The sequence below is a fragment of the Nycticebus coucang genome, chromosome 11, assembly GCF_027406575.1.
Source record: "Nycticebus coucang isolate mNycCou1 chromosome 11, mNycCou1.pri, whole genome shotgun sequence".
In the NCBI taxonomy this organism is placed as follows: domain Eukaryota; kingdom Metazoa; phylum Chordata; class Mammalia; order Primates; family Lorisidae; genus Nycticebus; species Nycticebus coucang.
Genome location: NC_069790.1, coordinates 31291717 through 31307705, shown reverse-complemented (window position 1 = coordinate 31307705; position 15989 = coordinate 31291717). Strand labels below are relative to the sequence as shown.

General features: G+C 45.3%; 1 protein-coding gene and 1 long non-coding RNA gene across 2 annotated transcripts; both read right to left on the bottom strand.

The window, feature by feature from the left end:
• Nucleotides 1-431: 431 nt before the first annotated feature.
• Nucleotides 432-5344, bottom strand: LOC128598139 (uncharacterized). Its single transcript, XR_008383583.1, has 3 exons — nt 5164-5344; nt 4928-5054; nt 432-511 (listed from the first exon to the last, which is right to left on the bottom strand). It is a non-coding gene; the product is annotated as an uncharacterized LOC128598139 (long non-coding RNA).
• A 5015-nt stretch (nt 5345-10359) lies between these two features.
• On the bottom strand, nt 10360-13066 carry HOXA1 (homeobox A1). Its single transcript, XM_053608402.1, has 2 exons — nt 12324-13066; nt 10360-11821 (listed from the first exon to the last, which is right to left on the bottom strand). Exons 1-2 carry the CDS (start codon nt 12976-12978, stop codon nt 11466-11468), a joined length of 1011 nt encoding a protein of 336 aa, XP_053464377.1. The 5' UTR covers nt 12979-13066; the 3' UTR covers nt 10360-11465.
• Nucleotides 13067-15989: the final 2923 nt, after the last annotated feature.

Below are 15989 nucleotides of genomic sequence, written 5' to 3'. Positions count from 1 at the left end.
TGTTTTCAGATTTTATAATATTTACATATACATAATCAAATATCTTGAGAAAGGGACCCAAGTCTAAACATGAAATTCATTTGTGTTTCCTATACAGCTTATACATATAGCCTAAAGGTAATTTTTTGCAATGTTTTAAATAATTGTGTGCATGAAACACAGTTTGTGTTAAATACTTAACGTGTGGAATTTTCCACTTGTGGAGTCATGTCAGTACTCAAAAAGTTTCAGATTTTGAAGCATTTGGACTTCAGACTTTTGGATTAGGGATGCTCAATCTATATAAGATTTATAACAACCTAACACAAGGCTTCTAAAATATAAACATATTTTAAATCTTCAATTAAATTTAAGATTAGTCCTAATTACATTATTACTGTAGCATTCGTAAGATATGACACTTCAACATGTGATGATTAAATGCATGGACTGCAAATTCCAACTTTATTAATTGCTTATTGTGTAATGGTGAGGAATTTACAGAATTTTTCTTCAGTTTCAGTTTCTCCATCTGTAAATGAGAATGATAAAACCTAAATTATAAAGTTGCTGTGAAGAATAAATGAGATAATACTCTTAGCTCATTATCTAATCCCCAAAAAGTCTTCAATAAATGTTAACTTAAAAAAATAAGTTGTCGGCTTGGCGCCTGTGGCTCAAGTGGCTAAGGCGCCAGCCACATACACCTAAGCTGGTGGGTTCTAATCCAACTCAGGCCCGCCAAACAACAATGACGGCTGCAACCAAAAACTAGCCAAGCATTGTGGTGGGTGCCTGTGGTACTAGCTACTAGGGAGGCTGAAGCAGGAGAATCACTTGAGCCCAGGAGTTGGAGGTTGCTGTGACCTGTGATGGCATTGGCACTCTACCCAGGGTGACAGCTTGAGGCTCTGTCTCAAAAAAAAATAAAATAAAATAAGTTGTCACAATTTGCTCAAGTCTGGATCTCTCTCATAGAAGGAGTTTTTTTGGGGGGGTTTGGTTTTGTTTTGTTTTGTTTTGTTTTTGAGACAGAGTCTCACTATGTCACCCTCAGTAAAGAACTGTGGCATCACAGCTCACAGCAACCTCAATCTCTTGAGCTTAAGCAATTCTGTTACTTCAGCCTCCAAAGTAGCTGGGACTACAGGCGCCTGCCACAACACCCAGCTATTTTGTTGTTTTTGTTGTCATTGTTGTTTTAGCAGGCCTGGGCCAGGTTCAATCCTGCCAGCCCTGGTGTATGTGGCTGGCACCCTAACCACTGAGCTATGGGTGCCAAACCAGAAGGAGTATTTTTTATGTTAGATAATGAACTACAAGTGAAATCCTTATGGTCCACAGGGAACATATCAGTGAAGCCAGAATACCTTCAACTTTCCTCAACAGTTGACCAGAGAGCTAACGTGACATTTGAGTAGCATGGGCAGGGTAATTAAGCTTGGCTCTCTTGATTTTTTTCTCTGCCTCATTTAGCAAACCATGTAAAGTGTTTCTGAAATGGAAGAAATAAAATGGATCAGTTTCTCTTTACTATAGGTCAAGAAGGATGTAACCCTTTCTGTAAGGTTCATGAAGGTAAGTAAGAAGGAGAAACCCTTTGTCAAATATCTAGTTATTCAAACCCGCTTTTTTTTTTTTTTTTAAATAGAGCCAGGATTTTGCTCTGTTACCCAGGTGAAAACTCCAGGACTCAAGGGATCCTCTTGCCTCTTGCCTCAGCCTCTAGAGTAGCTGAGATTATAGGTACGAGCCACCACACTAGCTTGCTTATGCCTTTATTTATTTATATTTTGAGACAAAGTCTCACTCTGTAGCCCTGGGTAGAGTGCCATGATAGCTCATAGCAACCTCAAACTCTTGGATTCAAGTGATCCTCTCACCTCAGCCTCCCTAGTAACTGGGACTACAGGTGCCCGACATGACTCTCAGCTAGTTTTTCTTTCTTTTTTTTTTTTTTCTTAGCAGAGACACAGGGTCTTGCTCTTGCTCAAGCTGGTTTCAAACTCCTGAGCTCAAGCAATCTGCCTGCCTGGGCCTCCCAGAATGCTACATGTAGAGGCATAACCTATTCTGTAGAGAGGAGGGGTCTCATTATGTTGCCGAGGCTGGTACTGACTCCTGACCTCATCTCAACCTCCCAAAGTACTGAGATTACAGGTATAAGATACTGTGTCTGGCCTCAACTGAGTTCTGAGAATAACTGGCTTCTAATAACACCTCACAACATGTTCCTTGAGCTGGTTGTAGTGGCTCACACCTATAATCCTAGCACTCTGGGCATCTGAGGCAGAAAGATTGTTTCAGCACAGAAGTTTGAGATCAGCCTGAGTAAGAGTGAGTGAGACCCGTCTCTACTGAAAATAGAAAAATTAGCCAAACATTATGGCTGGTACCTGTAGTCCCAGCTACTCAGGAGGCTGAGGCAGGAGAATCACTTGAACACAGGAGTGTGAAGTTGCTGTGGGAACTAAGCTAATGCCACAGCACCCTACCCCAGATAACAGAGTGAAACTCTATCACACACACACAAAAAAAACAAATATATATATATATATATATTCCTTCAAGATCCTGCTGAACCTCGTTTTTCTGGTTTTTGCTAGTCAAAAGGTATTGAGTTGTAAACTATGAGGATTAGCCCTTTGGGGTGAAGATAAATTATTCTTTTCTTTTTTTCTTTAAATATAAATTATGAGTGAATTTGTAGTATATAAAATACCCAAATGAAAGCTGGTAGGTAGAAAAGCATGCATGCTTCCAACCATACGAATGCCAGCTTTTTAAAAATTTTTTTGTAGAGACAGTCTCACTTTGTTGCCCTCGGTAGGGTACTATGGTGTCACAGCTCACAGCAACCTCCAGCACTTGGGCTTAGGCAATTGTCTTGCCTCAGCCTCCCGAGTAGCTGAGACTACAGGCGCCCACCACAACACATGGCTTTTTTTTTTTTTTTTTTTTTTTGCAGTTTTAGGCCAGGGCAGGGTTTGAACTTGCCACCTCCAGTATATGGGGCTGGTGCCCTACCCCTTGAGCCACAGGCTCCCCGCCAGCTATTTTCTTTGTTGTTGCAGTTTGGCCAGGGCCGTGTTCAAACCAGCCACTCTCAGTACATGGGGCCACCCCCAGATGCCAGTTTTCATAGAGAAAAAAGTATCTGTACTTTCTATTGTCTGTTTTCATTTTTGTCCACTCCTTTTACATGTCACAGACTTAACCTAGAGAATATCTTTCTTCTCCTTCAAATAATTTTTATAATTATATATAAGAAAGCCTTTTATTGTTAAATTAGTCCTTTGTTGTTAAATTTGATTTTTCTCTTTAAGTTTGTTTTCATTCTACTATTTGTTGTTTGCTTATTTTCACAAGAATGTGTAGACATGGCTCGGAGCTGGTACTCAGTGGTTAGGGTGCTGGCCACATACATCAGGGCTGGCAGGTTCAAACATGGCCCAGACCTGCTAAACAACAATGACAACTACAAAAAAAAAAAAAAAAAGCCAGGCGTTGTTGCAGGTGGCTGTAGTCCCAGCTACTTTGGAGGCTGAGGCGAGAGAATCGCTTAAGCCCAAGAGTTCAAGGTTGCTGTGAGCAGTAATGCAACAGCTCTCTACCAAGGGCAACATACTCTGTCTCAAAAAAAAAAAAAAAAAGAAGGCTCGGAGCCTGTGGCTCAAGCGGCTAAGGGGCCAGCCACATACACCTGAGCTGACAGGTCGAATCCAGCCGGGGCCTGCCAAACAACAATGATGGCTGCAACCAAAAAATAGCGAGGCATTGTGGGGAGCGCCTGTGGTCCCAGCTACTTGGGAGGCGGAGGCAGGAGAATCGCTTGAACCCAGAAGTTTGAGGTTGCTGTGAGCTGTGATGCCATAGCACTTTACCCAGGGCGACAGCTTGAGGCTCTGTCGCGCAAAAAAAAAAAAAAAAAGTAGCCAGGGTTTGCATATATGTCTGATATTAAATATTCAGTTTCTCCAACCCTCTAATTTTTTTTACCAGTGAGCAACCTGATTCAAAAAATGATAGCCTGATGACTCTCTGTTAATGACTTATGCCCAGGCCTTTGTTTGGTCCTGTGGAAACCAAACTCTTATCCACTGCACCTATGTGGATAAGAGTTTGGGTTCTGGATTCAGTGGATAAGTTACACAACATCTTGGATGTTTCCTTTTCCTTCCCTGTAAAATCAAAATAATAAAAAACCTTCTCTTCTTGGAGCTCACCAAGGATTATATGAGTTAATACATGTATTTAGCAGAGGGCTTCCCTCAGAGTAATCCTGAATCAGATTTTCAGAATATTGAAAAACCATATACATTTAAGAGGACGACCTAAAAATCAGCAAGAAGAGTTTCCTGATTTTCTAATTTAAGAACATGCGAGCATGGAAAATTTAAGTATCCGACCCAAGCTCATACTGTGAATGAGAAAAGATAAAATTAGATGTTCTGAATTCTAGTCCAGGGGTCTTTCCACTACAGGGGACTGTTTCTTCGTGTTGTTTTAAATCAAAGACCCTACCCTCAAAGAGCTTGAGATCCACGTAGGGAGTCAGGAGTAACACACAGGGTTAGCCTCCTCTCGGCATCCCAGTTAAGTTTTGTCAAGCTTCCTGTGTAAAGGGCGCGGTTGTTAAGAGGGGCTCCTCAGATAGTACAGGAAACTTCCTGAAAGAAGTGAGACTTGAGGAAAAGCTTGACTCAGCACCTGAAGGTGGAGGAGACATCTGAGAAGGGCGGCAAGGATGCTTCCCTGAGCATCCAGTGTTAGGAAACTTCTACCCAACACCCCTAATATTTAAAACAATGAAATTGAACTACAAGGGGAATAAAAGTGTTACCAGCGTAAGAACATTCTTAAGATACCTGAGGAAGTGGGGCAGAGACCCAAATCTCCCTCCCCTTTCAAATCTTAGAAAGACCTGCAAGGAGGGTAAGCCTCTGACCTGAGTTTCTTTCCGTGAGGAAGAAATGTTGGATTCCTCCTAGTCCTGGGGGTTGCGGGACGGAAGCCCCAGGCCCTCACCGGTCACCCGGAGGAGTCAGGCAATCCAGGCCACTCCTAGGGAGCACCTGGAAGCAGAACAATGTTGGCAGGAAAGGAATGAGCAAAGGGAAGGCCTCGTGGTCCCTTGAGACAAAGCGGGTTCTTCTGAGTCTCGGGAGATGCACCCGCGCTCACTTTCCATTCATGTCAAGCCCCCGAGGGCGCGGGCCCACGGCTGGACCGGAGGCGCGGCGCTGAGTTCCAGGGGAAGGGCCCGCGGCTGCTCCCCTCGTGCTCTGCGGGGGTCCCCGGGGAGGTGAGAGAGGGAGCCGCAGTGTTTCCCGGGGGTGTCAGAGCCTGAGGTGGGGAGCCGAGGAGGGAGAGCCGTCCGGCCCTGGGCGTGGGGCCGTACGGCAGCGCCCGAGGCGGGGCTGAGCTCGCGGCCGCCGCTGCCCTCGCGCTGGGCCGCCCGAGCCTCTCTGGTCCCCAGGCTGCCACAGCTGCCCCTACGGGTCCTGAAGGAAGGACCCGGTCTGATCCCGTTCACAGCTTTACCAGAAATGTATTGCTGGTATTTCCCGGGGCGGGAGAGGGAGCCACCATTTTAAGTAATTGCTTTCTGCATTCTCCTTATGGTTTTGTGGAAATCTTTCTTTTAAAACGAAGAGAGTCCTAATTTGTAAGGATGTCCAATGCGGCTAAAACGTACGCAGTTTGAAAAGAAAAAAAGTTGCTCAGTAATTTTTCTTTTTATTTTCTGTAGCGAGCAGTTGGGTGTTTTTTCCCAACCAATTAATCACTCAAGCATAAATGAAAATACAAAACAATCTGATTTCTGTAGATTAGCTTTGTGACTAGACAGACGTTTTACCAACATGTTCTTAATAAGAGAAATATTCATGGGCCGGTTAAAAATGGAGATACGTTTGAGTTGTGTCTGGACATGTTAAAAAAGAAACATTAGTCTTTCTTTTTTTTTTTTTTCAGTACACCCAAAATACAGTCTTCTAAGGATATTTTGGAGGACATAATTGGAGTTGGGGGTTGGTTAAAAAAAAAAGGAGCAAAAAGCATTTGTTCGTAGGCTGTTGCCCACAGAAGAGAGTTGCTTGATATTTGTTTTGTAGTTCTGCAATCAAAGGTCAGCGGTATTTGTTATTAAAAATAACGCACAGAAAAACTGAGGATTCCAGTTCAGTTCTTCAAACACTGACAGCCATTGATGACCCTTTGGGCAACAGTTTCCTAGAGATCAGTAGGACCCCATGGGGATGAAATGAAAGAGAATGTGGAAAGTTGTGCAAGGAAAATTTATGTTAATGGTTAGGGTTGCAGGTTATGTGTGTTAGGTACATGAGTGAGTCATGGAGAAAAGAAATATGTGCCAGAACAATTCAGGAAGCTATGCTATGCTACAAACCAGATAGAAACAAACAAACAAACAAAAGATTCAGGGTTAGGAACCCTCCTGGAATGTTCCTTATGTCTCCCAGGCTTTTTCTAGGTGGTTATTTCTTGACAATTTAATGGAGGTCCAACTTGAGTGAAGGCAATTCCTCTTTCATTTACTCTTCCCCTGCCTGGGGTAGAAAGAAAACTAGTGTGTGTGTGTTGAATTTTACTTCAATCTCTTTTTTATTTTAGGAATATGTGTCGGAAAAAGGAAAGAATATGTGTCTTTTTCTTTTTTTTTTTGGCTGGGGCCAGGTTTGAAACCGCCACCTCCACCTTCAGTATATGGGGCCGGCGCCCTACTCCTTTGAGCCACAGGCGCAGCCCAGAATATGTGTCTTTAAAGGCAGGTAGCCCAACATTTTATTATTTGAATAAGATGGTAGAAACATTCATCTTGGAGATTGTTTCATAGATTCAACCTAGTTGATTCATAGTCCTAATGTCCTTAAAGCTAAGGACTTGACTGAATGGCCAGTAAAACAGAAGTTGAAAAAATGTAAATAATACGTTTATCCAGCCTGAAACAAATTACGTAGAATAAATTGTGAGGTCGTAAATCACATCAGAATTTTAACATCAAAAATGTACTGAACTCATATTCTAAGCTACCCATTTCCTGATACATAAAATGAGAGGTTGGGTAGATGGGTCCCTTTCAAATAAGGTCATCTAGGTACAAGGATTCCGAAGGCAGAATTTTTGTGAGCTCTCAGAAATGCAGGCACAAAGTGTGCTTATCTAAGGCAGAGAGAGTCACCAAAGTTAGTCATCCAATGAGCAGTTATCTGATAGAGGCATGCTAATGTGTGTCCTTATTTATATGGAAAAAGCCATAGCATTTCTTAGACTGAGAGAAGTATTTTATAGTCCTATCCAATATAAAGAATGGATGCTGTCCATGCACTAATTTCAAAATTTTAAAGCAAAAGAGCAACTTGTCTCTCAAGATAGGGAATTAAAGACTCAAATGCCTACAGATTCTACTTCAAGAATGATTATTCTCAAGGAAAAAAATGCAAACAGCAGTGACCATATCTCACAGACGTGCTCAGCCATCAGGAAAGCTTAATAAATCCCTATTTAGTATGCATTTATGCAGTGATTACATGAACTTTAACCTCTAAAGAGCTGTAGCAATTAGCTTCAGTGTCCAGCATCTTCTACCCTTCATTCTCCTCTGGCTTCCTGAGTCTTCCTTTTCCATCTCTTAGTAGTTCATGTGCTAGGAGGGGATAAAATTATAAAGTTGGCTTTCCACCTGAGGTATTTTTTTCTGCACAAGCCAATTCCCTCTCTTCTCCCCACCACTCCTATCTGAACAGCCATGTCTGATGGATATTGGGGCTCTGATTGTCGATATTACTCAAATGCTAATGGATTTCAACTCAATCTTGCCCTGTACTTTCACAAAGATAAACTCTAATGGCCCAAAGAGCTTCATTTCATAGCTCATGGCATCTGAAATAAATCAGATCTCTTCTGTCAGATTAATTTAACATTTTTTAAATATTTGGTATAATTTATTTAAAGTCAAATGAAACCTAGTGGATTGGCAGAAAACTGGAGGAAGGGGCAGGAGAAGAGCAACTGGAAGCTTCAAAAAAGAAGAAGAACCTGGAGAGAGGAAAGTGTTTTAAATTTCTAGTAAACATTGTTTAGCAAAAGAATAGTAATAGGAAAGTTGCCCCTTTCACAAAGAGGGATAAAACTATAATTGCTGCCTTTAGCAGAAAGCTCAGATAAACCGTTGGGATTCATTCTAAAGTGACCCATCACTGCATTCATCTCTTCTTGAACTTTCGGTGAACCTGAGATTAAACAGGGGTGAGCAGCTAAGCAGTTTGTTGTTAGCAGCCTTTTCAACAACCCTTTCAGACTGAGTAAATATTGATCGGTTTGAATCTGATTGCCCCAGAGGAAAACACCACCGCATCTGAATAGGCTCCAAAAGTAAACTTTCAAAGGTGAAACCCAGAGCAGACTTCAGAGCCACAGCAAGACCTCAACTTAGCCTACTTGGGAACACACTGTATTTTGGGAGCAGTTTGGATGAATATAGAGGATGGGAGGAAAAAGTATTTGCAAACTAGAATTTTGAATTGCAATTATCCCAGATTCCTAATTGAGACCCTTGTTTTCTTTTTAAATATATCAATAAAATGTTATTTTCTGTTTTCCCTCTTTATGTTGTTGTTTCAGTTACCATCACTGTTATTTTTCAAGTAGCTAACTGTGCTCTTGAGAGACCAAAACAGAAAGAGAGACCTTGATATAGGATGTGTTAAGCACCTCTGATTTAATCGATTGGGACAGCTAAAAAGATACAAATGTTTTCCTTGTTGAAAGGTGTATTAATGTTTCCTAAATGCATTGCTTGTTAACTGATTTATTCCACAACCTAGAGAAGGCTAGGGATGTTTAGCTATAATTTATCGTGGTCCTCTCTTAGCTACATTAAAACCAGCACCTTGGAGATTGGAATCTCTGTGATTCCACCAGGTCTGGCTCAGCTTTTAGATATTGAAATTGAGGTAGTGGCATGCAAATAACACTTTAACACATGAAAGTATTTGGAAACCAGCCATCTGTTTTGCTGTGTGGGCTTATACTAATAAACAAAAGATACAGTATAAGGCCAAGCAGGAAATGAAAGAAAGGGTTGACTGTCTTTGAAGTTCTCCTCTATCCACTTGAATCTTTTTAAAGGCAATCTCAGAACCCAGCAGCTGAGGGGAGGACACCCCCTGTCCTTGATATGGCCGAAGCAGCTATGCCTGCAAAGTTCAGGCTTGTCCCCTTTGACAGGAAAGTTCAGGAATTCTCACCGGTGTTCTAGAAGGCCTGCAAATTCAGTTTTTGTAGGGTTTTCTCCCCCAGCCCACCCTTTATAAAAATACCCTTTGGGGAGAAAGGAAGTTTTATGTCTGTATTTGTTTGTGATGCTGTAAATTTTCTGTTCTACTTTTGGGACTAAATAAAATCCTCTGAAAGTGTGTGAAAGTAAAGGAAAAGTGTGGTAAAGAGGTCTGGGAGGAGAGCCACTTTGTACTCTATCACTTGCTGTTCTTCCTTTGGTTAAGAGCAGACATAGGCCTTGGTCAGAAACAACTTGGATATTGAAAGACTTTAGGATGGCTTTCATAAGTTCACCTGGAAAAATCTGTTGAATGCAGAAAAGAAAAAACTTTTTTCTGTGTTGTGTGGCATGAAATTAGAACTGTGGCCTCATTTCAGCCCTGGTTATGAAACCAAAGCCAGGTTTGAGGGGAATAAGATGTACAACCCAGTGATGGGCATGAAGAGGTAAGAAGTAGTAGAAAGGGATATATGTTGTTAGGAAGAATGGGGGAGGGATGAAAAGGTTTACTAAAAACAGACCACATTCAAAGGTGGACTGTATTGAAACACTGCCAGACAATCCAAAAAGAAGGAAGAGCTCACAACAGCTTTATACTGGAGGTAATTAAACGTGAATCTCTTAGCTCTTGGTTCACTGATGTGAGGAAAGACCAAAGACAGTTTTGGCTTTTGAAGGGATTTCTGTTTATATATGTGTCAGCATTTGGCTGAAGGTGAAAAGGTTAGCACTTGACCCAGGAAGTGTCCATGTTTGTTTCAAAAATAGATCTGCTTCATAAATTTTTTCACCAGTCTTTTTTTTCTATTATGAACTTTGATTATAATAGAGGAGCTGTTGTTATTTTACAGAGAATCAACCTATTAAATAGGCATTAGTTAGGTAAGATTACACTCATGGGGGCAACTTCAGCTACATGCTAATGGAAAGTATTCACTTTTATTCAGGAAAAGCTCCACCTCTTTGAAAATACATACTGCCCTTCTCCTTTTCCCCACATAAAAAGAGCCAGCTGTATAGACGTCAACAAATTATAGACCAGCCAAATGCGTAGATGCTTAAGCATACTTGAAACTTGAATATATTTATTACAGACAACCGAGGACCCGTAAACTCTGCTCTGGATCACATTACTCCAAGATCTCAGAGTTGTTCATGATTGTACAGGAAATGGGGAGTGTCATAGGCTCACAAAGGATAACTGATAGAACTCAGTGTAGTACTTCAGTGACATCAAAACATTGTGCGACATGCAAAAGACTATTCACGAATCACACAAAAAATACATCCATTGTGCCATCCATCACATTAACAATTTAGCTTTGAAAATACATCATATCCAGCTAAGATAACTGTTGGTTTAAATAACACCTTTATGTTTAGAATAATCCAGCACAAATTATGAATGGATGATGTCCCCAGAATAAAAAGGTAGGAATATGGGGAGACTCAACACAAGAAACCAGGTTTCTGAACCTTGTGCTCTCCAGGCCATCTTAACTAACTGAAAGAACAAATTGAAGCTACCCTCTGAGGCATCTGATTGGGTTTAAGTGAGGGAATTTATTCTTTCACCTATAATCATATATAAAATTGTTCCATACTTGAGAGTTTGCCAACCCTGTTTCAGTTACCTAAACATTTCTAGAAAATCTGTATAAAGATAAATCTCTCAGGACAAAGTATTTACAACCAGCAAACTCACATACATGAAATTGAATTAAATTAAGGGATGGATTAAGTGTGTAAACACATAGTGCATCTCTTCTTCATGGGCTCCAGGACTTTCTCCTTTCCCTACATTCTACTTTTAAGGGCAAGGTAGGGGTGAACTGTAAACATACAGTTAGATAAAAAACGAGAAGCTTCTTCCCTCTGGCATGGTTCTGCTGGCAAAAGGAACTATTTTCCAAAGGGCACCTGAAGGGAACGGTAAGTTCTGTTAAAATGTCCTAAAAGTAGGAGGGCTGTCAAGGCCCACCAGAAAATTGATGCTGGCACCCAATCCGGATTAAGAGGCTAAACCGTCAACAAGTCTCTGGTCAGAATTCTTTAGAAATACATTATCCTGACCAGGAGCTCCACAGATAGGATCAGAAAGGAAGAAGAAGACCGTAAATGGAAGGAAAGATAAGCTAAAAATGTGCTTTGGGTAAGAAGTCCCAGCCCAAGAGGCTGGGGCGCCTCAGTGGGAGGTAGTCAGAGTGTCTGAGGTAGAAGACCCCGGGGAAGGAACGCAGGGTGATGAGCTCGACTTCTCTGAGGATTCCTCAGCCTTCTCTTCGCTTCCCGGAGGGGTGGTCGGGGAGATGGGCAAGAGCCCCTCCTTCTCGCGTTTCTTCTGCTTCATTCGGCGGTTCTGGAACCAGATCTTCACCTGGGTCTCGTTGAGCTGCAGGGATGCGGCGATCTCCACCCTGCGAGCGCGCGTCAGGTACTTGTTAAAGTGGAACTCCTTCTCCAGCTCGGTGAGCTGCTTGGTAGTGAAGTTGGTGCGCACCGCGTTGGGCTGACCCACGTAGCCGTACTCTCCAACTTTCCCTAGAGCAGGGTAGGAAACGATGCAAAAGTAAATATTTTATAATCTATATGAGATCCCTTCCACGTTTAAAAAGGTAAAGATGAAATGGTAAAAATTTTAATAGATATATGAGATTCCCTATACGCTTCAGAGCAACATTCAGGTAAAGGGGAGATCAAGACAACCTCAACACAAACCGGGATGGGGAGGGTGAGTGATGAAATGTACAGTGTTAACCTGAAGTCAACCGTTGGCGTGACCCGACCAGTGATTAATGGAGCTTGAAGATATTAACACAACAGTACTACCACCACCACACACACTTCCTACTTCCTGAACATCTAATCCTTTGAAAACACACCAGTCCCTTAGGATCCTTTGCCCCAACATACCTGGGCACTCTCCCCACGCCCTACAACACTAGTCGGACGCAAGAATCGCTTTTAAAAGCTCGTTAATTTTACTTAAAAGCTACCCAAACTAGCTCCTTCTACATTAATCACACCCACAGGCGGGACTGACCTGTTTTGGGAGGGTTTCTTTTAACTTTCATCCAGTCAAAGGTCTGCGCTGGAGAAGACGTCTCAGACACAGGGGAGCGACAGGCTTCTTGGTGGCTGGCGTGGAGAGGGGATAAGGAGTTACTATACGTGGCCAGAGCCAGGCTCTGGTGCTCTTGTCCGTATGAGTGGTGAATGTACTGGGGCGAGCCCGCCGCGCCCCCAGCATAACCCTGGTGGTGGTGGTGGTGGTGGTGGTGATGCTGGACCATGGGAGACGAGAGGTTTCCAGTGTAAACGGCCGGAGCACATGGGGGGTACCCACCACTTACGTCTGTTTCCTGATTTAGCGCATAGGGGCTATAAGGCGCACCGAAGTTCTGCGCGCCATAGGTTGGACCACAACTCGAGTGGGAGTAGGACACCCCCAGGTTCCCGGAAGTCTGGTAGGTGGCCGGCTGGGTATGGTGAGGGTGGTGGTGGTGGGGCGAGTTGATCTGCATCCCCCTGCCCACTAGGAAGCGGTCGTCGCCGCCGCAGCTGTTGGCACTGACCGCGCAGGACTGGAAAGTTGTAATCCCATGGTCGGATGAGTAGGCTCGCGTTGAGCAGGTCCCGGAGTCGCCACTGCTGAGAATGGGGTATTCCAGGAAGGAGCTCATTCTTGCATTGTCCATCTGTCACTGACTGACCCGATCCTGCGAAGCCCTGGGTGATCGTGCCAACTTTCTCACTTCCTCCATGGGGCCGGAGAAGAAAAATGATATGAATGTACAGTGCGCAAGGTGGGGGGGCGGTGGCGGGAGGGCGGAGAGCGCTAGGGGAGGGGCACGTGACTTTGTCAGCCAATGGCTGAGCCTCCTGCGAAAGTTTGCCGGCTTCGGGGGTGATGGATCACCGTTTCTGTGCATTTAAATCCCCGGCGCTGCTCCGTCTAGGTGACGCGCAGTCGCCCCCCCAGGCAGCAGCGGCCTCTGCAGCAGCTGCTGCGGCTGCAACTGCAGATCCCAGTGCTAGGGCGGAGAAGAGCAGAAGCTGTCTTTGCGCGCGCCCGACGCCGCTCTCCCCCCTCCGGGAGGTGGAGGCTGAGAGGCATTCCGCCGCCCCGGACACTCTCTCCGCCAAGCACAGAAAGATGAACTGGCAAAAGGGTGAGAAGGGAAGAGAGCTCTGGGCTTTCTTGGGGCGGGAAATCAGTGGGTCAGAGGCTGGTTGGCAACAAGGCCACCGGCCGAGGCTGGAGCGCGCCGAGCAAGATTCCCTGGTGGGAATCTGTCAGACACTGTGCCCAGGTTCCCAGGGCATTTCCACTACTCTAGGCCCTGTTGGGAGGTCGTGTGGCTCTGTGGAGCTCCGAGGACCAAGGAGGACAAAGCTGGGCCACCAGCTTTCCACGCTCCGCTTGGAGAGGGAAGTGCGCAGATGGCTGGCTGGGAGGAACCTAGGTGGGCGTGTAAGAGAAGAGGATCAGAAAAGGAACTTCCTTCCTCCATGGAAGATCTCCAAAACCCTCTCCCCAAAACCCCTGCAGGCTATTAGCCTGGCGGAGAAGAGCTTCTGTAATTTTAGCCCTGGGGCGGAAGGGCCCAGAAGCCTAGCTAGCCGGAAAAGGCCAGGGATGGTGGAGCATCCCTCCGCCCTCCCTCTCTCCTAGCTCTCCGCCCCTTTCTCCTCGCCACTCAGCTTTGCTCCGGGAGCCCTCAGGGATCTGGAGCAACTCAGCAACTGGATTTTGAGGGGTAGGAGGCGGAGGAGAGAGATGACGCGGCTAGCGTTGGGGCCCAGCGGTGAGCTGCAGGCCATCTGCCGTCTCTGCAAGACCCAGGAGCCTGCGTGTTCCCGCGCGGCCTCAAAGGGCCGGACCACAGCTCCAACAAAGTACGCTGAATTCTTCCCTCCATGTTTCTCTTCTTCTGGAGGGAGATATTAGGAATGGGACAGCCTCCTCTTACCACCACTGCCAATTCTATTGCACGTTTGGAGTGGGGGGTGGGGACTGGAAGTGGGAGGGGATGGACAGATGGCTGGTGGACACTTTCCTTTTCCCCAACGACACCTCCTCCCCTTGCCAACTGGCTGTGTAGTTGCTTGTGTGAACCTTTACGTCCCCAGAGGGATTCGTGCAAATCTGAGCATCATCCCAGGCCAGGGGTCCTGCATCACCCTCTTTCTACTTGATGCTGATGGGGTCATTAATTGCTGTTTACTATTAGGTTTTGCGTCAACCCCGAGCTTGTAGAGAGAAAAGGCCAGAGACCAACAATTGATGCAATCCTGGGTAGGAGAAATCCAGAGATCATCCAAGAAACCTTTCAGCCAATGCTGTGTAAATTTTTTTTTTTTTTTTGTGGTTTTTGGCCAGGGCTGGGTTTGAACCCGCCACCTCCGGCATATGGAACCGGCGCCCTACTCCTTGAGCCACAGGTGCCACCCCAATGCTGTGTAAATTTTAATCCAACCATGTGTACAACACTGGGATTACACAGATGAAATTTATAGCGAGTATTATATATGGGTTTAAGGTTCCCAAGCCCCTCCAGCTTTCCCTCCACTGTTAGATAAAGGAAGTTTTGCTGTAGGCAGGCACATTTCAAATGTGTCACCCATTCAGGTGTCTGTTCTGTTCTCTACATAGAAGTTCTCTCAAAACGGTCCCCTCAAAAGAGAAAACCCTGCAGACCTTGATTCTAGACTCCCTAGGTAGCAATGAAACATTTTCCCATTTTGAAATGGTATTTCTCTGTGACTTTTGACCCATCCCTAAGCTGATTATGTGGGAGCTAGGGCAGGAAAGGTCCCCTCCTTCCTTAAATTCAGCTCCTGGGAATCCTCATCCTGGAGAAGGGAAAAGGCAAGGCAGCCCTCCTGGAGGAGGTTTTCCTGAAAGCGCCAGGCCTCCAGAGAAGGGGAGAAAAGGAGTTCTTCTAGGGGAGGCGGCGAGATATGAGGAAGACAGGGCTGGCAGTGCAGACGATCCTCTCCAGGCCAAAGCCAGTTGGGGCATTCTCCTTCCCGCCCCTTGCCTCATTCCTATACCTCTGTTTGCCTCCTGGGCCGGAGTTTTCAGGACCCCTCTTCTGCAGGGCTCCAGCCACAAAGCTGCTCTTTCTCCACTGCTAGTTCGCCGCCTCTGCACTTCTCTCCCTCCACTTCTCTTCCGGCTTCCTTTCCGGTGGGGGGGGGCAGTCTGTGTGGGGTATTTTTCTTGGGATCATAAGTGTGCAGTCACACCTAGGCCCACAGACACACATGCCAGCGACTGTCCCGCCTCTACGCCTGATCTCGGCTCCTGCAGGCCGGGCGCTCACAGCCGAGCCGGCCCCACCTCTGCTGGCCGCCCAGAGCGCAGCTCTCCGGGAGCGGCTCACAAAGGCAGTCTCCTCTGGCCTGGAGCCGGTAGGCTTCCGTAGCTTAGTTTCTTCCCCCACGCTCCCCACCCCCAAGAAATGCTGGGGACCATTCCGCCGGGTAGGAGACCCTTGGTTCCCTGGGTTAGTAGACCAGCACCCCAGGACTCCAGCTAGTCTCTCAAACACTGGCTGAGTGATGGAAAGGCGAGCTTGCTCAGCTTGGTCTCAATTAAAATGATCATCTGCAAACCCTAGCTTGGCTCAAAGCGCCTCTTTCAGGGCTCTTCTATTAGAAAAGGAACGAGGAGGAGACAAAACGCCAGCAAGGCCCGGAGCTG